This window comes from Oncorhynchus keta, chromosome 20 (genome assembly GCF_023373465.1).
Source record: "Oncorhynchus keta strain PuntledgeMale-10-30-2019 chromosome 20, Oket_V2, whole genome shotgun sequence".
Taxonomy (NCBI): domain Eukaryota; kingdom Metazoa; phylum Chordata; class Actinopteri; order Salmoniformes; family Salmonidae; genus Oncorhynchus; species Oncorhynchus keta.
Window position 1 is genome coordinate 7,566,527 of NC_068440.1, and position 24,280 is coordinate 7,590,806.

At 42.7% G+C, this 24,280-nt stretch overlaps 2 protein-coding genes across 4 annotated transcripts; one reads left to right on the plus strand and one right to left on the minus strand.

Annotated features, from left to right (window-relative positions):
• Positions 1–394: 394 nt before the first annotated feature.
• Positions 395–10,359, minus strand: LOC118399038 (adaptin ear-binding coat-associated protein 1-like). Its single transcript, XM_035794798.2, has 8 exons — positions 10,083–10,359; positions 9,130–9,230; positions 7,297–7,401; positions 5,666–5,747; positions 5,319–5,427; positions 5,005–5,152; positions 3,467–3,563; positions 395–3,331 (listed from the first exon to the last, which is right to left on the minus strand). The coding sequence occupies exons 1-8, from the start codon at positions 10,175–10,177 to the stop codon at positions 3,277–3,279; spliced, it is 792 nt and encodes a 263-aa protein (XP_035650691.1). The 5' UTR covers positions 10,178–10,359; the 3' UTR covers positions 395–3,276.
• Positions 10,360–10,682: 323 nt separating this feature from the next.
• On the plus strand, positions 10,683–24,271 carry LOC118399260 (epsin-1-like). Of its 3 annotated transcripts, none has more exons than XM_035795188.2 (11): positions 10,683–10,733; positions 11,403–11,548; positions 11,716–11,817; positions 12,661–12,816; positions 16,054–16,182; positions 17,214–17,334; positions 17,518–17,699; positions 17,853–18,903; positions 20,319–20,471; positions 20,953–21,090; positions 22,435–24,271. In XM_035795188.2, the coding sequence occupies exons 3-11, from the start codon at positions 11,749–11,751 to the stop codon at positions 22,866–22,868; spliced, it is 2,433 nt and encodes an 810-aa protein (XP_035651081.2). In that variant the 5' UTR covers positions 10,683–10,733; positions 11,403–11,548; positions 11,716–11,748; the 3' UTR covers positions 22,869–24,271. The 3 variants fall into 3 exon arrangements, with proteins under 3 accessions (XP_035651081.2, XP_035651084.2, XP_035651085.2); XM_035795191.2 differs by having other exon boundaries at positions 11,424–11,548; XM_035795192.2 differs by lacking the exon at positions 22,435–24,271 and adding an exon at positions 20,633–20,654 and having other exon boundaries at positions 20,953–21,086.
• The last annotated feature ends 9 nt before the right edge of the window (positions 24,272–24,280 follow it).

A 24,280-nucleotide genomic window follows, 5' to 3' on the forward strand; every position in this document is an offset into this window, starting at 1 on the left:
GGGGTGTCAGGTTAAAAAGCAGAGCATGGGAAAAAAGCAGTTGAATGTGGCTCCGTGGTGGTCAGCGTTGGGCTGTCCCCCTAGTGGTAGAAGTTGAGAGTTACACTAACTATTTACACTTCATGTAAATGTACAACTTCCAAATTTTAATGTCCTAATTTTTGGAATGTCTTTTGTATTTTTGGAAGACATGTTTTTCGAACACCGTTGACATACATAAAAGGCAAAACACTGTCTACACTCTCATGAAGAGCGGAAATAACAAAATACAAAAGTCGTATTTTGAGATTGAAAAAAATGACTAACGCAATTACTTTAGTTTTTTGACCCTCTTCATCAAAGTATAACCTTTTCTACCATGCATCATCCATATGAAGGCACAAAGACGCACGACTCCCGTTGAAGGTTTTTATTGCCACTTTCAGACGTCATGAGTAATGACGACTGAGGCAATAAATCATAATTACGCGTCTGGTGAAATTACAGTAGCTGTGGAATGACAGAGCCATCTGAAACCGTATTATGGGGAAGGTAAACAAACACTTTTGACATGAGGCAACGTATTCAATCACAGCAGCGTTCATCGATGTACAACACAGCACATCCTCGACAACAATAGTTGCAGTTGTTACACATTCATATTACTCTGTGTTAGACAATCATCACTTCACAGCCTGGTTGCCAGATTGGAGGAGTAGGCGGACACAGATCTGGCATCGCAGGCTACTTCTTTAAAACTCATACAAATTAAACATTGAAAAGCACTTTTGCGAATATCATTAGTTTTACACCTACAGTTGAAGTCGGAGGTTCACATACACTTAGGTTGGAGTCATTAAAACTTGTTTTTCAACTCCACAAATTTCTTGTTAACAAACTATAGTTTTGGCAAGTCGGTTAGGACATCTACTTTGTGCATGACACAAGTCATTTTTCCAGGCAGATGATTTCACTTATACTTCACTGTATCACAATCCCAGTGGGTCAGACGTTTACATACACTAATTTGACTGTGCCTTTAAACAGCTTGGAAAATTCCTGAAAATTATGTCATGGCTTTAGAAGCTTCTGATGGGCTAATTGACATCATTTCAGTCACTTTGAGGTGAATGGATTTCAAGGCCTATCTTGACATTTCAAGTGCTTCTTTGCTTGACATCATGGGAAAATCAAAAGAAATCAGCCAAGACCTCAGAAAAAGAATTGTAGACCTCCACAAGTCTGGTTCATCCTTGGGAACAATTTCCAAACGCCTGAAAGTACCACGTTCATCTGTATCAACAATAGTACGCAAGTATAAACACCATGGAGTCACGCAACTGTTATACCGCTCAGGAAGGAGACGCGTTCTGTCTCCTAGAAATGAACGTACTTTGGCGCGAAAAGTGCAAATCAATCCCAGAACAACAGCAAAGGACCTTGTGAAGATGCTGGAGGAAACAGGTACAAAAGTGTCTATATCCACAGTAAAACAAGTCCTATATCGACATAACCTGAAAGGCCGATCAGCAAGGAAGAAGCCACTGCTCCAAAACCGCCATAAAAAAGCCAGACTACGGTTTGCAACTGCACATGGGGACAAAGCTCATATTTTTTGGAGAAATGACCTCTGCTCTGATGAAACAAAAATAGATCTGTTTGGCCATAATGACCATTGTTATGTTTGGAGGAAAAAGGGGGAGGCTTGCAAGCCAAAGAACACCATCCCAACCGTGAAGCATGGTGGTGGCAGCATCATGTTGTGTGGGTGCTTTGCTGCAGAAGGGACTGGTGCACTTCACAAAATAGATGGCATCATGATGAAAGAAAATTATGTGGATATATTGAAGCAACACCTCAAGATATCAGTCAGGAAGTTAAAGCTTGGTTGCAAATGGTTCTTCCAAATGGACAATGACCCCAAGCATACTTCTAAAGTTGTGGCAAAATGGCTTAAGGACAACAAAGTCAAGGTATTGGAGTGGCCATCACAAAGCCATGACCTCAATCCTATAGACAATATGTGGGCAGAACTGAAAAAGCGTGTGCAAGCAAGGAGGCCTACAAACCTGACTCAGTTACAGTAGCTCTGTCAAGAAGAATGGGCCAAAATTCACCCAACTTATTGTGGGAAGCTTGTGGAAAGCTACCCGAAACGTTTGACCCAAGTAAAAAACTTTAAAGGCAACAAAACCAAATACTAATTGAGTGTATGTAAACTTCTGACTCACTGGGAATGTGATGAAAGAAATAAAAGCTGAAATAAATAATTATCTACTATTATACTGACATTTCACATTCTTCAAATAAAGTGGTGATCCTAACTGACCTAAGACAGGGAATTTTTACAAGGAGTAAATGTCAGGAATTGTGAAAAACTGAGTTTAAATGTATTTGGCTAAGGTGTATGTAAACATCCGACTTCAACTGTATGTTCTTTTCATTACAAGTAGGGATTTTTACCCATTTCCATCCAAAGTACACTACATCACAACTACCTACTTACAAATGGACTGTAGAGGGCTGTGTCAAGTCCTCTGCAGCAAAGTTAACAAGAATACATGCTCTTCCGTCTTTAAAACAGGCCAAGTGTGAGGCAGTCAGTACAATGGAAACAGATAAGTTCATCAATATGAGCCCTATTCCAGTTCTTCCCCTTCTCCCAAAAAAAGCCTATAGTTTGCATGCAATCACAAGGAATATGATCGATTCCCTCCAGCCAATGCATACGCTCATCCAATGCTTTAAAATCATTGAGGGGGAGTGAACGATTGCACACTGAGGAGAACGGGGGCGGGGGAAAAAATTGGGCGAGTGTCTGAGCCATTCCTTTTCACAATTATTTACTACGAATGTCGTTCCCTATTATGATCAGAGGCAAACCCTATGGGAAAGATTGTCGTTCCCTATGGGTTCCCCTCTCTAAGAATCAAGTATGTAGGGATGTTTAGGTAAACACTAACAAGAGGTTACCGGGTAAAAAACAGTACTGTAAAATTGCTGCTACTGAAGATCCTATCATCATAGCCCTTAGGATATATTGCAGACCTACCATAAAGCTCATATGACCAAATATTGAATATTTGCATTATTATCCCGAATATTACTTCATTATTATTATTTTTTGTTACTTTGGGAGGAGATTGTAGTGTACGTCCATTCTTAGATTTGATGAAGACTTTCTAGACGTACATGGTGTTCTTCGTCTCTTGCTCTTTGCTTTGACTGTGTTTGTAGCGACGGAGGGAGGCGTTGCGTTCAGCGGTGGAGACCAAGGAGAAAGGCGATGATGTGGACTCAAAACCGGCCCCAATTCGGCGTGTGCTCTTGTCGCGATGTTGGAGGGAGCGAACTGAAGATAAAGAGACTATTTTTACAGTCTGATTGACTCATAGCAATGCTGGTATGACAGTATATCAGTATGTCGTAGCATAACAAGACAAAAAAGATCAAATAAGCTCCGTCACAGACAGTTCTAACAAGTTACCTTGCAGGGGAGGAGAAGTCTCCCCAAAGATCACTGCTGGGGTTGGATGATTGGACCACAGTGTTGGAGTTACTACTGTCCAGATCTAGCAAACAGCCTAGAGAAAGAGAGAGAGAGAGAGAGAAAAACTTCTGAAATGTTTGTGTTTATGTTTATGTTCATTTGTGATTGCCAAAGCAAGTGAAATAAACAATGGTAACATGTTTTCCATGCCAATAAAGTCCCTTTGAATTGAGAGAGAGAGACACACGACAGAGAGAGACAGAGAGAGAAAATTAACAATCAAAGCTACACTACATGGCCAAAAGCTATACTACAGGTACACTACATGCTCGTCAGACATCTCATTTCAAAATCATGGGCATTAATATGGATTTTGTCTGCTATAACAGCCTCCACTCTTCTGGGAAGGCTTCCCACTAGATGTTGGAACATTGCTGTGGAGACTTGCTTCCATTGAGCAACGATAGCATTAGTGAGGTCGGGCACTGATGTTGGGCGATTATAGGCCTGGCTCGCAGTCGGTGTTCCAATTCATCCCAAAAGGTGTTCAATGGAGTTGAGGTCAGGGCTCTGTGCAGGCCAGTCAAGTTCTTCCACACCGATTTCAACAAACCATTTCCGTATGGATCTCACTTTGTGCACAGGGGCATTGTCATGCTGAAACAGAAAAGGGCCTTCCCCAACCTGTTGCCACAAAGTAGGAAGCACAGAATCGTCTAGAATACCATTGTATGCTGTAGCGTTAAGATTTCCCTTCACTGGAACTAAGGGGCCTAGCCCGGACCGTGAAAAGCAGCCCCAGATCATTATTACTCCTCCACTATGCATTGGGGCAGGTAGTGTTCTCCTGGCATCCGCTATAACTCAGATTTGTCCGTCGGACTGCCAGATGGTGAAGCGTGATTCATCACCCCAGAGAATGCCTTTCCACTGCTTCAATTCTGTCCAGTTTTAAACCACTGCAGCTGACACTGGGTATTGCGCATGGTGATATTAGGCTTTTGTGAGGCAGCTCGGCCATGGAAACCCCTTTCATGAAGCTCCCCATGAACAGTTCTTGTGCTAACGTTGCTTCCAGGAGGCGGTTTGGAACTTGGTAGCGAGTGTTGCAACCGAGGACAGACGATTTTTATGTGCTAGGTGGTTCAGCACTCGGCGGTCCCGTTCTGTGAGCTTGTGTGGTTTACCACCTCGCGGATGAGCCGGTTTTGCTCCTAGACGTTTCCACTTCACAATAATAGCACTTACAGTTGACCGGGGCAGCTCTAGCAGGGCAGAAATTTGACCAACTGACTTGTTGGTAAGGTGGCATCCTTTGAAGGTGCTACGTTGAAAGTCATACTGCGGGTCAATCTACTGCCAATGATTGTCTATGGAGATTGTATGGCTGTGTGATCGATTTTATACACCTGTCAGCAATGGGAGTGGCTGAAATAGCCGAATCCACTAATGTGGCCATGTAGTTTACCAATCAAAGCTTTATTTAGCTATAGAGAAGTTTATCAAGGCTTTATTGACTGTTTTAACTGGTGTACCCGTATCTGAGCCTCCTGTTTGAGGCACAGTGTTGTGATTGGAGAAGGCAGAGGAAGGAGGAGGAGCCATCTTTCCTTTTCGTGGCGGCGGTAGGAGACCGAGCCCACCTGCCCCCTGTGGGCGTGGCTTATCCCTCTTTTTGCCTTGCTTGAAGAGAAAGGATGAGAGAGAAAAAAATATTGGAATTCTGAAGGAATATTGGTGTTGGGGAAAAGCCAAATGGCAATCCCAAACAGACCCCAGCGGCAAAGGCTAGGATTTTGTTATACAATTTCTACAAGAATGATCTAGTTCAATTGTGCTAGGTCTTTACCCCAATATTAAGGGTGATGGTTTGTCCGTCTTTAAATCCCAAGTCCAGCTTTGGTCCCAAAGCTGCACCCTGAGGGTTTTTGCTGATCTCATTCTCTTGTTTCACCCACCTGTAACACACACAATATTGACTGCACTGACACAGGAAAAAGCACTGTAACATCAGCTGTTTTGAAAACTGCAGCATCTGGAACAAGCGAACTCAATGACACGTTGTTTTGGCTGGCAACTTCTGCTGCAGACAGACCACAGTACGTGTGTTTGTTATTAGTGGGAGATGGTGATGCAGCAATGTGTGAGTGCCTTGATAGTCACACTGTCCCTGGAGTGACCCCTTCCATCACTTACTTAAAGTGGTCCTGCAAAGACACGTTGAAGTCAAAAGAGTCCCCTCTGTCCGCGAATCCAACGCCAATAAAAGCACTGCGGCCTGGGAGAGTAGGTTGACATAGCTGTATGAGTTCACTGACATCGAGCTGAAGTGCAGGACCAGTCAAAAGTTTAGACACACCTTCTCATTCCAGGGTTTCCTTTATTTTGACTATTTTCTACATTGTAGAATAATAGTGAAGACATCAAAACTATGAAATAACACATATGGAATCATGTAGTAACCAAAAAAAGTGTTTAAACAAATCAAAATATATTTTATATTTGAGATTCTTCAAAGTAGCCACCCTTTGCCTTGATGACAGCTTTGCACACTATTGGCATTCTCTCATGCTTTTCAATTAACAGGTGTGCCTTGTTAAAAGTTAATTTGTGGAATTTCGTTCCTCCTTAATGCGTTTGAGAAGATAGCCCTATTTGGTATACAGAAGATATCCCTAGTTGGTGAAAGACCAAGTCCATACAGCTCAAAGAGAAACGACAGTCCATCATTACTTTAAGACCTGGTCAGTCAATCTGGAACATTTCAAGAACTTTGAAAGTTTCTTCAAGAGCAGTCGCAAAAAAACCATCAAGCGCTATGATGAAACTTGCTCTCATGAGGACCACCACAGGAAAGGATGATCCAAAGTTATCTCTGCTGCAGAGGATAAGTTCATTAGAGTTACCAGCCTCAGATATTGCAGCCCAACTAAATGCTTCACAAGAGTTCAAGTAACAGACACATCTCCACATCAATTGTCCAGAGGAGACTGCGTGAATCAGACCTTCATGGTCGAATTGCTGCAAAGAAACCACTACTAAAAGGACACCAATAATAAGAAGAGACCTGCTTGGGCCAAGAAACACAAGTAATGGACATTAGACCGGTGGAAATCTGTCCTTGATTAATCCGAATTTGAGAATTTCTGTTCCAACTGCTGTGTCTTTGTGAGACGCAGAGTAGGTGAACGGATGATCTCTGCCTGTGTTGTTCCCACCGTGAAGCATGGAAGAGGAGGTGTGATGGTGCTTTGCTGGTGACACTGTTTGTGATTTATTTAGAATTCAAGGCACACTTAACCAGCATGGCTACCACAGTAGGAAAAGCAGCCAACAAGTGTTCAGCATATGTGGTAACTCCTTCAAGAATAAAAGAAAAGCATTCCAGGTGAAGGTGGTTGAAAGCCAAGAGTGTGCAAAGCTGTCACCAAGGCAAAGGCTGACTACTGAAGAATCTCAAATATAAAAATATCTTTGGATTTGTTTAACACTTTTTTGGTTACTACATGATTCCATATGTGTTATGTCATCGTTTTTGAAGACTTCACTTTTATTCTACATGATAGAAATGGTCAAAATAAAGAAAAACCCTTGAATGAGTTGGCGTGTGCAGACTTTTGACTGGTACTGTAAGTGTAGAGTAAATTTACATTTGAGGAGAGCTGACAAACTCTATGAACGCACTGTGATCAGAAAGAATATGTTGACATAGACTGATGAGAGTACTAAAACCTGATAGAGGAGGCTGACATAACACTATATGACTTGTGTAAAAGGCTGACATAGCTATGAACACACAGTGAGGAGTTTTTCACTCATACACACACCATTGTCATCCTGTATTCGCAAGACAAAGTAGCGACTGGAGTCGCTTACGGTTTCAACTGCGATGCCGGGATACTCAGTGACAGGGGCCTGAGCAAACAGCTCCCCTGCAGGATGGCAGGAGAAACACATAATCATAATAATAAACCACACAGATATGCTGTATGAAGTTAATTTGACTAGCTACACTGGGGAGAACAAGTATTTGATACACTGCCGATTTTGCAGGTTTTCCTACTTACAAAGCATGTAGAGGTCTGTAATTTTTATCATAGGTACACTTCAACTGTGAGAGACGGTATACAAAAATCCAGAAAATCACATTGTATGATTTTTAGTAATTAATTTGCATTTTATTGCATGACATAAGTATTTGATACATCAGAAAAGCAGAACTTAATATTTGGTACAGAAACCTTTGTTTGCAGTTACAGAGATCATACGTTTCCTGTAGTTCTTGACCAGGTTTGCACACACTGCAGCAGGGATTTTGGCCCACTCCTCCATACAGACCTTCTCCAGATCCTTCAGGTTTCAGGTTTCACTCCAGGACCTTGAGATGCTTCTTACGGGGCCACTCCTTAGTTGCCCTGGCTGTGTGTTTTGGGTCGTTGTCATGCTGGAAGACCCAGCCACGACCCATCTTCAATGCTCTTTCTGAGGGAAGGAGGTTGTTGGCCAAGATCTCACGATACATGGCCCCATCCATCATCCCCTCAATACAGTGCAGTCGTCCTGTCCCCTTTGCAGAAAAGCATCCCCAAAGAATGATGTTTCCACCTCCATGCTTCACGGTTGGGATGGTGTTCTTGGGGTTGTACTCATCCTTCTTCTTCCTCCAAACACGGCGAGTGGAGTTTACACCAAAAAGCTCTATTTTTGTCTCATCAGACCACATGACCTCCCATTCCTCCTCCGGATCATCCAGATGGTCATTGGCAAACTTCAGATGGGCCTGGACATGCGCTGGCTTGAGCAGGGGGACCTTGCGTGCGCTGCAGTATTTTAATCCATGACGGCGTAGTGTGTTACTAATGGTTTTCTATGAGACTGTAGTCCCAGCTCTCTTCAGGTCATTGACCAGGTCCTGCTGTGTAGTTCTGGGCTGATCCCTCACCTTCCTCATGATCATTGATGCCCCACGAGGTGAGATCTTGCATGAATCCCCAGACCGAAGGTGATTGACCGTCATCTTGAACTTATTCCATTTTCTAATAATTGCGCCAACAGTTGTTGCCTTCTCACCAAGCTGCTTGCCTATTGTCCTGCAGCCCATCCCAGCCTTGTGCAGGTCTACAATTTTATCCCTGATGTCCTTACACAGCTCTCTGGTCTTGACCATTGTGGAGAGGTTGGAGTCTGTTTGATTGAGTGTGTGGACAGGTGTCTTTTCTACAGGTAATGAGTTCCAACAGGTGCAGTTAATACAGGTAATGAGTGGAGAACAGGAGGGATTCTTAAAGAAAAACTAACAGGTCTGTGAGAGCCGGATTTCTTACTGGTTGGTAGGTGATCAAATACTTATGTGATTTTCTGTATTTGTTTTTCAACTTCACAGTTGAAGTGTACCTATGATAAAAATTACAGACCTCTACATGCTTTGTAAGTTGGGAAACCTGCAAAATCGGCAGTGTATCAAATACTTGTTCTCCCCACTGTACATTGAAAGGACCCTGATGAGCAATGTTGGGACAAAGGGGCACCTGTGCCACACACACACACACACACACACACACACACACACACACACACACACACACACACACACACACACACACACACACACACACACACACACACACACACACACACACACGGTTTCATGACTCTCACACCTGAGACTTTGTCTTCCAGTTTGATGTAGGCCACTTTCCCCTTCGCCGTTATCCGCATGCGCCCTGACCAATCGGGAACATCCAGCTTCCAGTCTGCTGCCCTACAGGAAATACCCAGGTCAGAGGTAGCCAATAACAAGGCAAAACAGGGAGTAGGTCAGAAGGTCAGTAAACAGTGCCTATTCCAACTGTTCTCAGACCAGCTGTTGTAACAAATAGTACTGTACAATATGGAGAGAATTCTGAATTGACCCAATTGTCTTGCTCTTATAGTTCCTGAAGGTGGAAGCAAGACTATTATGAAGATCACAAACCCCAATTAATAGCATATCAGATAAGGTTCGGTTTTAGAGAATTTCAATTCAAACCATTTGGCCTACAGTTAACTGGGCCACACACATAACCAGACTGAAAACAGTAGTCTGCTGAAACTACTCTACTTTCTCTCTCGCAGCTGGCACTCTTCGCTTGAGATGCCATTAATATACATTGGTTTCATTATTTGAGCTATTCTGTAATCAATTTTACTATCATAATAGGACTGGTGTATAATGATCGAGAGCCTTGTATTATAGGCCCAATGATATCAGGCTATTTATCACCTAATATACATCCATATAACATTTGCTGTCAATACATTTTATGGTTAAACTATGCTGATAAACAGCACACGCAAATACACATATCATGCCCATTCACTGTCGATTCATCCGCACTGATAGTGCCAGCCTTGCGAGAGTAACATCAATATTACCAATGGAGCGGAATAATTAGAGAGTCGTAGGCCTACGCAAAACAAATATTAAACACACGTCGACTCCTGTTAACATCCACTTAGCGCTCAGACAGATAGGCGCACACACACGATGCAGCACTATGACCACAGATAGAACCACCGGCACCGCGGTTTTTTGTCCATCACCCCAAATATCGGCCAACCCTTTATATTTTACCTGTATCCACGATTTGTAGCCCTCGGTGGTATTCGATAAACGTTGACGTCGGGTTTAACGCAAAGGATCGACTCGTATTCGCCCTCGGTCGACATCTTGATGTAAATTCAATTGATGTGTGGCTTATTTATAGTTCCTTTCGGTTTTTGCGAGTGGCCTATATACTCACAATACGGCGATGACGTGATGGGGATTCCAGAGCGGAGTTTGTGCTCCATCAATGGGTGCATTGACCCTGCGCACATCCCCCAATGTTTTAAGGCAGCATCCCTCTTCCAATAAGATGTATAATAGGCTAGATGTGTAAGCATCCAATAGATGGCATTGGTAAATATGTCAAACAGCTGTTCATGTATACTTTTGAGACCCAGAAAATGCTCAATAAACACATACTTTATGAGAAACAGGCAAGACTGCTCCCAAGAATAATCAGTACATTTGTGGACAAAACAAAGAAGCAAACATAGTATTTGTTTCAGTCTCAATAGAGACAATGTTACATCATTGCCACGTTGTTTAATTTTATTGACAACAATGTAACGTTCTCGTGATTATTAAGTAGGGGGAGTGCTCTTTTAGACAGGTCAGGTGCGGATTGCAGACGGAAGCGGAAATTGTAGTTCTTTGCAGATCCCTGAAAGCATCCCGAAGGTTCGTATTCCTTTCAAATACACGCAAAATCATATGAAAAATGGATACCCAATGGAAGCATGTTATTTTAAAGGTGTCCGTTGTCCTTAGAAGTTTACCAAAGCTATATTTTCCAAGCTGTCGTTGTTATTGGGCGGCTGTCATTGATAGCGCTAACTGGTTAGATTGCTTGCTACGCTAAAGCTTGGAGGAAAACAATATTCGACAGCCATGAAGATGCACTGACGTTGGCTAGCTACGGTAGCTGTCCATGGTTCTGAATCGTGATGCAGACACTAGCTTGGTTGATCTATCGCAATTACTGTTCTTCAATAAGAATATTGCCAAGTAGCATGCTAAATCGACAGTAGCCTACTCGGGTGCATAGCTAATCTGTGGCACTGTAGATCCTGGATTTGGTCGGCATTACATTGGCGTTGCATGAAGCTAGCTAGCCTCTAAGCTAGTTTAGCCTTTTTGCTAACGTGAATGGTGTTGATTTGGTTACAATCATGACGATGTCTAGTTACTAGGCTACCTTTGGCATTTTTCTGTTTGGTATTTACATTTAAAAACACAAAGCTAACCATTGCATAACTGGGTGGTACAATTTGTGGCATGCCACTGGGCAAATGTGAAGTTGCTTCTTCAATAGCCTATAGCTGTGTCATTGCTTTGCTCCCTTTTTAGGATATTTCCCCCCCCCCCCAGATCTGTGTGTGCTGGGACCCAATGTTGTCGTGGAGAGAGACGAACAGAATGAGCATCCAGTGAGAGCAGATCGAAAGAGAGACCCACTTCTTTGACATCACCCCCAGTCAGTTGTATTTCAATAGGTAAGCAGAGGTATAAGCAGCATGATTTGGGTTAAGTGCCAAGCAGCTTCTCCTGTGTTACAGATGCGTACATGTCTGGTGTTACGCGAGGCAAGACAGAAGCGTCATGGTTAATATTTGAGTGAAAGGTGTGTGTACATGCTCTTACTAGTCTTTATGCTGACTAGGTCCTTGTGGTTTGAGACACCCCATCAGGCACCATGACGTCCTCTATGCTACGCCGGCAATTGAAGAACCTCGTTCAGAACTTCTCTGAGGCTGAGGTCAAGGTAAAGGATATGATTTACTTTCCACCTCGTCTTTCCCCATTTTCCTTTACCCTTCACTCTCTCTTTTCTTGCTCTCTGTCCTTTGTTCTCAGACTTCCTCTTGATTTGTCTCATCTTCCTCTCACACTACTACCTTTCGTACTTCCCTTCATCTTCACTCTATCCCTCTCTTTCTCTACTCTAAATGCTGTACCACGGGTGGGTCGTTTTACCTTGCAAGGGCCAGTGTGGGTTCAGGCTTTTGTGCCAGCCAATTAGTAGCACACATTCAGTCCTGGATCAAGGCTTTAATTTAGTAGAATCAAGCTAGTACTGCTTGGCTCGGGCAAAAGCCTGCATCCACACTGGCCCGTGTAGGGTAAGAATGGCCACTCCTGCTGTTCAATTGACACTGTCAGCATTCTGAAGTGCCTTTGCAGCATCGTTCTGAAATAAGACACACCCTCTGTAGCAGAGCATGGGTAAGTCCTCCATCTGCTACCCCTGTCTGTAACACCAGTGACTCTATCACCAGTCTTTTCCTACAATTATATAGTACAAGTTTGGTGCCAGAAGGCCTGGATGGTATTTGGTATTTTATAAGGATCCCCATTAGCTGTTGCAAAAGCAGCAGCTACTCTTCCTGGGGTCCACACAAAATATGAAACATATTACAGAATGACATTATACAGAACATCATTAGACAAGAACAGCTCAAGGACAGAACTATATAAAAAAAAAAAATGTAAAGGCACACGTAGCCTACATATCGATGCATACACACAAACTATCTAGGTCAAGTAGGGGAGCCTTTGTTCTCCGTCTGGAAAATAATCTGTGTTAACACTGCTGTATGCCTGTCAGGTGAGGGAGGCCACCTCCAATGACCCCTGGGGCCCCTCCAGCTCGCAGATGGCCGACATCTCGGACCTCACCTACAATGTGGTGGCCTGCAACGAGATCATGACCATGCTGTGGAAACGCCTCAAAGACGACAAGAACTGGAGGCACATCTACAAGGTGAGGCCAAAAGGGGTATGATCACACATATTTATAGTTCGAAAGATTTAGATAGATTGTGTATACAAGAATTTAATCTACAGATTAGTACATCTACTCATCATAACGTCAAAGTTGTTCGTACTGTATGGCTCACTGGCTGTATGCATACTTTACTCTTTATTCTGAAACTTTATTCTGAATAATTGATGCGCTATCCTGCTGAACAGCTCAGTTCATCAACCAGTGCTGGATAGAACCCCACCTCTCTCTTTTTCCGTCACATCAAATGATTTATTTATCTTGTCTTTGGTGGGGTGGATTGCTATGACGCATTGAGTTTGAGTTACTGATATCAATCACTTCAGTGTGGGTACCTTTCAGAGATGACAATGTCGATATCAAGCCTTTGTATATGAATTGTGCGTTTATATTTCTGTTCAGTCCATGTTTCCTGTAATATAATGTTCTCTTATTCAAGTAGGTTGGTGGTTTTTGTTGTTGAGAGCTTTGTAAAATGTAGCCGATATATATTTTAAAAAAAAAACATTATTCCTCTTACTGTGAAAATATTATTTTATATTATTTGACACTTTCTTCTTCATTTTTGTTTCTTTTGCCACAAATCAGATACAAATACATTTCGTCTACAGTATTTATATTGGCATCGGACATACACGGTACCAGTCAAGGGTTTTTCATTATTTTGACTATTTTCTACATTGTAGAATAATACGGAAGATATATAAACTATGAAATAACACATAATGAATCATATAGTAACAAAAATAAGTGTTAAACAAATCTAAAACATATTTTGATTCTTCAAAGTAGCCAGCCTTTGCCTTGATGACAGCTTTGCACATTCTTGGCATTCTCTCAACCAGCTTTATGAGGAATGCTTTTCCAACAGTCTTGAAGCAGTTCCCACATATGCTGAGCACTTGATGGATGCTTTTCCTTCACTCTGTGGTCCAACTCATCCCAAACCATCTCAATTGGGTTGAGGTCGGATGATTTTGGAGGCCAGGTCATCTGATGCATCACACTCCTTGGTAAAATAGCCTTTACACAGCCTGGTGGTGTGTTTAGGGTCATTGTCCTATTGAGAAACAAATGACAATCCCACTAAGCGCATACCAGATGGGATGGTGTATCGCTGCAAAATGCAGTTTAAAGAGTAGTTTAAAGTCCGGGTACAGGAGGTCGCTTGGGTCGAAAATGATTTTTTGAGCCTTGCGGAGGGCCCTGACCTTAAAGATCTCATCCAGGCCTGTCTGTTTGACTCCAAGTACCATATTTCTCTGGCTGACAGTGGCATTGCCAAACCAACAAACAATACAAAAAGTAAAATACTCTCAATGAAATATTTGTAAAACAGAGTCAGTATAGTACAATTAACATTAAAAGATCTCAGCTTTTTGAGAAAGTACAGTCTCTGTTGACTCTTTTTGTAGATCAGGTCTGTACATTTACTCCACTGAAGCTTATTGTCCAAGAGGACACACAGATATTTGTATTCCTCTACAATCTCTATGTTCTGACCTCTGATAGATGTTGCAGAGGTAGGTGTTGTATGCTTCCTGAAGTCTATGCACATCTCTTTGGTCTTATTGGTATTGAGGACCATGTGTGAGTGGTCACACCACTCACACATGTCATTTAGGACCGGGCCATGGTGCTCCTCGTCATCATGCAACAGGCTGATCAAGGCAGTGTCATCAGCAAACTTAACGAGGTGTCTGTCAGGATGGGAACTAGTACAAATATGTACAAGATGTACAGGAGTGGGGACAAAACACATCCCTGAGGAGAGCCTGTGTTGGTGGTGCGTATGTCCCACACGTGGGGATCCATCTTGACCCGCTGTGACCGTTGGCTCAGGATGTCCAACAGCCACAAAACCAGCCCCCCATCTAAGGAGAAGTCCCAAATGTGTCTCTGCCAGAATGTAAGGCTGGAGGCAGAAGAAAAGCCAACAAACAAAACCCTGACATGTGATTTGGCATCCTGTCGATGTCTGTAGACCATGTTGAGGAGTGTAAGAATGGCATCATCTGCTGGGCTGACAGGCAAACTGAAATGGGTCGAGGAGCTTCTGGGTGACGCTGAGAATATGACTTTTCACAATTTTCTTAACGCATTTCATTGCTAAGGATGTCAAGGAGACAAGACGGTAGTCATTCAGCACAGAGGGATTAGATGCTTTAGGAATTGTTCTATTTATTGAGTTTTTCCACAATACTGGTACGTGTTGCTGGTCAAGCAACTCCGCTTCTCACAAAGACACAACGGTTGGAACCAAAATTCTTAACTTTGGACTCATCAGACCAAAGGACAGATTTCCACCAGTCTAATGTCCATTGCTATTGTTTCTTGGCCCATGCAAGTCTCTTCTTCTTATTGGTGTCCTTTTAGTAGTGGTTTCTTTGCAGAAAATAGACCATGAAGGCCGGATTCACGCAGTCTCCTCTGAACAGTTGATGTTGAGATGTGTCTGTTACTTGAACTCTGTGAAGCATTTATTTGGGCTGCAATGTCTAAAGCTGGTAACACTAATGAACATATCCCCTGCAGCAGAGGTAACTCTGGGTCTTCCTTTCCTGTGGCGGTCCTCATGAGAGCCAGTTCCGTCTTGATGATTTTTGCGACTGCACTTTCGAAGTTCTTGAAATTTCCCAGATTGACTAACCTTCATGTCTTAAAAAAATGATGGGCTGTTGTTTCTCTCTTCTTATTTGAGCTGTTCTTGCAATAATATGGATTTGATCTTTTACCAAATAGGGCTATCTTCTGTATGCCACCCCTACCTTGTCACAACACAACTGATTGCCTCAAACGCATTAAAAAGGAAAGAAATTACACAAATTACACTTTTTTTGGTTACTACATGATTTCATGTTTTATTTCATCGTTTTGATTTCTTCACTATTATTCTACAATGTAAAAAATAAAGAAAAACCCTGCAATGAGTGGGTGTGTCCAAACTTTTGACTGGTACTGTATGTTTTGTCATCTTTCTCAACTTTTACAATCCGCTTGTAATTTCATACAAACACTCCCCTCTTCGCCATATCTTTCTGGCACATCTTGGCTTTCACTATGGTGCATTTTAATGGATGATTGTATTTATTTTCCTGCTGACGATTGCTCCATGCAGGGATCAAGTTTCAGAGAGTGTTTTTAAAGGAGTAGGGGATGATCGTCTTGATTCCCTATTTATTTTTTTATTTTTTTACTCCCATCCCCCAACTGCAGTCGTTGACCCTGCTGGAGAACCTGTTAAAGACGGGCTCAGACCGCGTTCTGAATACGATGAAGGACAACATCTACATTGTGAAAGCGCTAACAGAGTTCCGTTTCCAGGACAAGGATGGGAAAGATCAGGTACTAAAGCTAAATGCATGTTTGTCCCACCAACTCCTCTGATATGCAGTTTCCATCTCCAAGGTATTACTTTTGAAGCTTCCCCACTTGAGAAATGAACTGTGAGCGAATTTACGTATTCATAATTACCATTGGCATACCTTTTATCTCCAGATTGTCTCTTCATTGCTCTAACCGAACGGATAATGTTAAAATGCATCAGAATCTCTCGTGGCTTCACGTTAAAAACAAATTACTATCTAGTCTTCTGATTTTCTTAAGGAATGCTATATTTAAAATACAAAAAACACAGTATTTCTCAGTCCAATTAGTACATACTAGCAACACACGCATAACCACCAAACCAGACAGGCAAATTCAGCGCAGCTTAAACAACTCAAGCCAAGGACAAATCGTCTTAAATCTACAGTTTTATGTAGCGCTATAGCTAAATGGAACTTTTTATCAATCCATATTTCTCAGGCAAAGTAAATCCACCTTCAAGAAAAAAATAAAAGAACATCGAATGTGATAGACCATATCACTGGACAGGAAGTAGAAAGTATCAACTGAATGTTAAATGTGTTTCCTGTCAGGTATTTTAATTATCTGTATTGTCTACTTGTTGAATGTTTGTGAAGTCTTGATTTGTGGTTGTTTGTAATGTCTTGTTAATTGGTGTTGGACCCCAGGAAGATTAGCTAGCGTTGTGGCGTTAGCTAATGGGGATCCTAATAAAAATGACAAAACTAGCATAACATTTATGATTAGTACATTCAGAAAATCTCCAGTGAAAGTGCTTTGTCGAACAGGAATAGGTGTAAACTGGCCCGGGGGAAACCAGTCCAATAAGTGAGTGAGGCTTGGAAGTATCTGGCTCTACTAACATCTAAGCTAACACAGTGCTTTGCCATTCATACACTGACCACTTCTTTTCTGATATTGAGCTTTCCCATACTAATTTGGCACAGTTACACTTAGGGAGCCCCGTGCTCCGGAAAGAGAGCTGTCTAGCGGTACGTACTAATGTCTGCTCATGCTATCTTTCACAGGGGGTGAACGTGAGGGAGAAGGCCAAGGTAGTACTGGTTCTTATGGAGGACGACGAGAAACTAAAGGAAGAGCGAGAGTCTGCGCTCAAGACCAGAGACAAGATCTCAAAGAACGCCACTGGTGAGCATTAGAGAGCACAGACTCCACATTAGAGAGACTTCATTTGATTAATTTCTCTTAAAAACATTCCCGGAGAATCTCACAGGAAGCAATTTCTTCAATTGAAACCTGAATTGACCCCCAACCCTGCTTGACATAATAATGTATTTTATCATGCTATATCTTATCGTGCTCTTCCCACAGCCTCCTCGGACGACCCCAACGACCCCAAGGACCCCAACTACAAGCCAGTGTATGTCCCAGGAGCCACCGGGCTCCCCTCCCTGGCCAACATACCGTCTGTGGCTGATCTCGCCGCCAGCTTTGAGGCCAAGAAGCAAGAAAAACTGAGACTAGAGGCCCAGAAAAAAGAGGAGGAACGAAGGGTTAGTTTTACACTTCAATAGTCTGATTTCTCCCTTTATTTGGACTCAAAGACGCCTTCAGTAAATGATTGTACACTTAGGACAATTTTGGATCATCGACCAAATAAATGTGTGTTTGACATCATGATTGTCCAATCACTTATGTAATTGCAGTCAAAGATGACCAAGGAAGAGCTTGATTGGGAGGATGCCGCCAAAGCAGGAAAAGTTGCTGATTCCTTTTGCGGGGCAGATGCGCCATCAGAGGAGGATGCATGGGGTGCAGCAGCAAAGACACCCGCTCCTGATCCTTGGGGGGTGGCGTCCAAAGCTCCATCCGAGGATGCATGGGGCGGATCATCCAAAGCTCCATCCGAGGATGCATGGGGTGCACCATCTAATGCTACAACAGAAGAAGCAGATCCTTTTGCGGCACCAGCCAGTGCCCCAACAGAAGGTTCAGATCCTTTTGCGGCTACAATAGATGGTTCGGATCCATTTTCTGCACCATCCAATGCATCATCTAAAGTTGAAGCTGATCCGTTTGGGGCACCAAAAGATGATCCCTTTTCAGCACCATCCAATACACCAAAAGATGGTTCCGATCTGTTTGGGGCACCAAAAGATGATCCCTTTTCAGCACCATCCAATACACCAAAAGATGGTTCCGATCTGTTTGGGGCACCAAAAGATGATCCCTTTTCAGCACCATCCAATACACCAAAAGGTGGTTCTGATCTGTTTGGGGCACCAAAAGATGATCCCTTTTCAGCACCATCCAATACACCAAAAGGTGGATCTGATCCGTTTGGGGGACCAAAAGATGATCCCTTTTCAGCACCATCCAATACACCAAAAGGTGGTCCTGATCCGTTTGGGGCACCAAAAGATGATCCCTTTTCAGGACCATCTAATATGTCTAAAGATGGAGCCGATCCATTTGGGGCACCAACAGAGGATCCATTTTCGGCACCATCCAATATGCCAAAAGACAATTCCGATCCTTTTGGGGCCCCATTGAATACCCCAACGAAAGGTGCTGATCCTTTTAGGGCACCATCCAGTCCACCAACCGAGGCTTCAGATGCATGGGGTGCTCCATCCAATCCACCGTCCGAAAAGAAGGCTGATCCCTGGGGAGACGAGGGAACCACAGCTGCCTCTCCCCCCGCAGATCCATTTGGCGATAGCCCGAAGGCTGATGATGACGCATGGGGACCACCAGGTAAGGAGTAATGTTATTTTTTTTGTAATGTTTATTTCACCTTTATTTAACCAGGTAAGCTAGTTGAGAACAAGTTCTCATTTACAACTGCGACCTGGCCAAGATGAAGCAAAGCAGTGCGACAGAAACAACAACACTGACAACACAGAGTTACATGGAATAAACAAGCGTACAGTCAACACAATAGGAAAAAAAGAAAGTCTATATACATTGTGTGCAAATGGCATGAGAAGGTATGGCAATAAATAGGCCATAGTAGCAAAGTAGCAGATTAACACTGGAGTGATAGATGAGCAGATGATGGTGTGTAAGTAGTGATACTGGTGTGCAAAAGAGCAGCAAAGTAAATAAAAACTATGGGGATGAGGTAGGTAGATTTTGGTGGGCTATTTACAGATGGACTATGTACAGCTGCAGCGATCGGTTAGCTGCTCAGATAGCTGATGTTTAAATTTAGTGAGGGAAATGTAAGTCTCCAGCTTCAGCGATTTTTGCAATTCGTTCCAGTCACTGGCAGCAGAGAACTGGAAGGAAAGGCGGCCAAATGTGGTGTTGACTTTGGGGATGACCAGTGAGATATACCTGCTGGAGCGCGTGGTACGACTGGGTGTTGTTATCGTGACCAGTGAGCTAAAATAAGGCGGAGCTTTACCTAGCATAGACTTGTAGATGACCTGGAGCCAGTGGGTCTGGCGACAAATATGTAGCAAGGGCCAGCCGACTAGAGCATACAGGTCGCAATGGTGTGTGGTATAAGGCGCTTTGGTAACAAAACGGATGGCACTGTGATAGACTGCATCCAATTTGCTGAGTAGAGTATTGGAAGCTATTTTGTAGATGGCTATTTTGATTTTGGATTGGAGATGTTTGATATGAGTCTGGAATGAGAGTTTACAGTCTAGCCAGACACCTAGGTATTTGTAGTTGTCCACGTATTCTAGGTCAGAACTGCCAGAGTAGTGATGCTAGTCGGGCGGGCAGGCGGGTGCGGTCAGTGAACGGTTGAAAAGCATGCATTTGGTTTTGCTAGCATTTAAGAGCATTTGGAGGCCACGGAAGGAGTGTTGTATGGCATTGAAGCTCGGTTGGAGGTTAGTTAACAGTGTCCAAAGAAGGGCCAGATGTATACAGAATGGTGTCGTCTGCATAGAGGTGGATCAGGGAATCACTCGCAGCAAGAGCGACATTGTTAATATATACAGAGAAAAGAGTCGGTCCGAGAATTGAACCCTGTGGGACCCCCATAGACTGCCAGAGGTCAGGACAACAGGCCCTCCGATTTTACACAGAGAACTCTGTCTGAGTAGTAGTTGGTGAACTACTGGTAACGGTTATAACCTTGTGACATCATCACACATGCTCTTAATACAGATTTTGGCTCAATCCTAAAGTTAACCCCTTCCCCTTTCCTCCAGCATCGACTCCGCCCACCGCCAGTGACCCTTGGGGTGCAACTGCTGCTCCCACAGACACAGCATCGACAAGTGACCCCTGGGGAGATGGAGGAGCTTCCACCACTACAGACACTATGAACTCTGACCCATGGGGAGCTCCAAGTAATGGCACAGGTAATGTACTGTAGTAATGTATGCTTCCTAAAGGCCTCCAAGCTCTGAGGAAGGCGTCTGAAACACGCCGCAATGTAAGCCTGTCTTTTTGTCCTGGCAATAAGCCTCAAACATCCTTGCATGCAGATATCTGAGTGCTCCTTTTTCTTTCTCTGGGCTAGTCGGCAATTGATGTGTCCTGGGGTAAGATGTTTTTTTTGGATTCCTAAGTCCCTTAGTTAAACGCTGTATTCCCTTTTTCAGTCAAGCATGTTCGGTTACGCTCACAGATTCCATTCATGTTTTTCTTTGTGTGCTAGCACTCCATCCGTCTTCCCTCTGTCTGTCTCCAACAACTATACTTAACACATCCTTGTCTGGTGAAACCCATCCTTGCTCATATTTATACTTCCCACCCATAGGCAATGATTCCTCTAGGGTTTGGCGAAATCTTCAAGGTCTCTTATTGTATATCACAATAATATTTGCTCTCTCTCTACAGACAATGGAGCCGCCGCAGACGAAAACAACAAATCGCCAGCTTCGTTCCTTGGCGCAGGAGCTTCACTCGTGAACATGGACTCACTCCTCTCCTCCGAACCCAAACAACCCCCCCTCAACGTCCTTGCCAAGCAACAAAGTAAGGACGGGTAAACGAAAGAGAGACCAGGGGAGAGAGAGAGGGAATATATATTTATCCATTCATTTAAAGCAGTGCTTGTGATTCAGTGTTTTGACTAGGTCTTCCTACCCCTATAGTGGATAACTGTTGTGTGGGTCAGCATCGGTAGTTGTAGTCACTTACAGTACCAGTCAAAAGTTTGGACACACCTACTCATTCAAGGGTTTTTCTTTATTTTTACTATTTTCTACATTGTAGAATAATAGTGAAGACATCAAAACTATGAAATAACACATATAGAAGAATCATGTAGTAACCCAAAAAAAGTGATAGGCAAATCAAAATATATGATATATTTTAGATTTTTCAAAGTAGCCACCCTTTGCCTTGATGACAGCTTTGCACTCTCTTGGCATTCTCTCAACCAGCTTCACCTGGAATGCTTTTCTAACAGTCTTGAAGGAGTTCCCACATATGTTGAGGACTTGTTGGCTGCTTTTCCTTCACTCTGTGGTCCAACTCATCCCAAACCATCTCAATTGGGTTGAGGTTGTGTGATTTGTTGAGGCCAGGTCATCTGATGCAGCACTCCATCACTCTTCTTCTTGGTCAAATAGCCCTTACACAGCCTGAGGTGTGTTGGTTCATTGTCCTATTGAAAAGCAAATGATAGTACCCCTAAACGCAAACCAGATGGGATGGCGTATCACAGCAGAATGCTGTGGTAGCCATGCTGGTAAAGTGTGCCTTGAATTCTAAATAAATCACTGACAGTGTCACCAGCAAAGCACCCCCACACCTGTGACTGTCCTCATGAGAGCCAGTTTCATCATTGCACTTGATGGTTTTTTGCGACTGCACTTGAAGAAACTTTCAAAGTTCTTGACACAACACAGCTGATTGGCTCAAACACATTAAGAAGAAAAGAAATGCCACAAAATAACTTTGATCAAGGCACACCTGTTAATTTAAATGCATTCCAGGTGACTACCTCATGAAGCTGGTTGAGAGAATGCCAAGAGTATACAAAGCTGTCAAGGCAAAGCGTGGCTACTTTGAAGAATCTCAAATATAAAATATATTTTGATTTGTTTAACCCTTGTTTTTGGTTACTACATGTTTCCATATGTATTATTTCATAGTTTTGATGTCTTCACTATTATTCTACAATGTAGAAAATAGTCAAGTAAAGAAAAATCCTGGAATGAGTAGGTGTGTCAACTTGACTGGGACTGTATATATTTTAAATATGTAACCTTTTCACTCCTCCCTCTGTTCTACACTCTCTTGGAATGTTTTGTACTGTGTATCCCTCCTCCTCCCTCTCTTGCCACATTTCTTTTGCCTTTCCTAATTTCCCAGGCGTTTTACAAGGCCCAGGCCCTATGGGCAGAGTCACGTCCATTGCTGGCGTGTCTCGTACTACAATCCCCCCAAACTCCAGCCTTTTTGGTTCCACCGCTATGTCCTACGGTGTTACCCACCCCAGCTTTCGGTCCCCCAACCCCATGCTGGGGACTCCTTTATCCCAGCTATCATCCCATTCCCTGGGCATGCCTCGTCCTGGCCTGGCTATGCCTGCAATGGGTCCTCAGATGGCACCCCCTTGTTTTGGAGCTGTGATGGTACAACCCAATTGTCTGGGGGTGATTCCTCCGTCAGGTCACTCTGCAGTGGCCCACTTGGGAGCTTCCACTCCTCCAATGGGACGCGGGGTCCCTTTGCAGCCACACATGGTTTTGGACACCGGGATGGGAGAGCCTCTTCAACAGAACAACAATCCTTTCCTTTTTTGAAAAGCTACAACCTGCCCAGCTCACCCTCCTCAACCCCAATATCTACAATGGTTAATATAATGTACATGTCCAATTTAGGTGTATGCAACAATATGTAAGAAATTAAGCAAGGCAAAATATAAGTATTTTGAAATTATTTTTCATGGAAAAACATTCCATTTTGGTTGATTCGATTTTCATTTAGGTTCTTTCAAGAGTGGGGAACTTAGCGGGGATCGTAGGAGTTAGATCCATTTAGGTCTTGTGTGATTTTGCTCTTGTGCTGTTCGTTTTCAGTTACGCTGACCAGGTTATTATCAATGCTCGCGTTCTTTATGCTTGACTCAAAAGGCTCTGAGAGGGATGGACGGAGGGTTAAGAAGACCTGATAGCAATATTTGTACAATCATTACAAAAGCCTACAGTGGGACACGTACCCATAAAGAACAGGATGCTAGTAGAGACGCTTTCAGGAAGTGTGTGTGTGTGTGTGTGTGTGTGTGAGCGGGCATGTTTTGTGTGAAGATGAGGTGAGGTCCTTCAGCAAAAGTAACCATAGCAACAGTAACTTTTTAAAGTTCTATTGTATTTTTTAAATTAATTTATTATCCTATTTCTTGTATTTATTTATTTATTTATTAAACGATTTGTTTGTTTCTTGAACACTTGGCCTCCAACAGACACTTTCGAAAAACAAACTAGAGTCATATTCAAATTCATTCATATGACATTACTGACAGCAAACACCAAAGTTGTCATTTTCCCCTGGGTTTCTTGAGTTGAACAGTGACTTTGGTTGGAAAAGGTCAAATCCAATTGGATAGAACCCTAATCATCCACATTATCATCCAATAACCAATAGTGGCTTTATTTCCCTTTTATCATTTTATACACATGTATATGTCTACTTATTTTCTTGTGTTCGGGAACAAACACATTGTATACAAATGAAAGCTGGATTTGTCATCCTTTTTTTCTGTCCTGCGAAGCTATCTGTCAGTTGAAAGTTTTTTTTTTTTGTCAAATATTTGTATTGAAAGACAACATTCCATGCATACAGTACTGTTAATGTATATCTATTCAGTGAGTTTTCATCGTAAGACCCATTTGGATGCTTGTCATTCTGTATTTTTGCATTCCTTCTTTGGCCTCAAACGAAACGGTCGAAGTACAACAAGACGGCGCACAACGTGAAGCGAAATGAAAGTGGGACTGGAAGTCAAACAAATGAATTTATCTGAATCGTAGTGCAAGTGTATTAGTATAGCTACGATAAATGTTATCATAGCTACTATTATAATTACATTTTTGTATGATCAATCTTTATTTTATTGTGTATGTCAAGGCTGTGATGTAAACTGTGACAGTACACATTTGAGAAATAAAATGATTCAATTCCTGAGAGCTCAGCTCTGACTACAGTATCTGCAAAT

What these genes read in the sequence shown, in the direction of transcription:
- LOC118399038 (XM_035794798.2), bottom strand. Translation starts at nt 10,177, where the DNA reads ATGTCGACCGAGGGCGAATACGAGTCGATCCTTTGCGTTAAACCCGAC. An exon ending in ACTGGAAGACAAAGTCTCAG is followed by an intron (nt 7,402 to 9,129) that starts GTGTGAGAGTCA and finishes GCCATCCTGCAG; the next exon opens with GGGAGCTGTTTGCTCAGGCC. An exon ending in CCATCACCCTTAATATTGGG is followed by an intron (nt 5,153 to 5,318) that starts GTAAAGACCTAG and finishes TTTCTCTTCAAG; the next exon opens with CAAGGCAAAAAGAGGGATAA.
- LOC118399260 (XM_035795188.2), top strand. Translation starts at nt 11,749, where the DNA reads ATGACGTCCTCTATGCTACGCCGGCAATTGAAGAACCTCGTTCAGAAC. An exon ending in TCTCTGAGGCTGAGGTCAAG is followed by an intron (nt 11,818 to 12,660) that starts GTAAAGGATATG and finishes TATGCCTGTCAG; the next exon opens with GTGAGGGAGGCCACCTCCAA. An exon ending in ACTGGAGGCACATCTACAAG is followed by an intron (nt 12,817 to 16,053) that starts GTGAGGCCAAAA and finishes CCCCAACTGCAG; the next exon opens with TCGTTGACCCTGCTGGAGAA.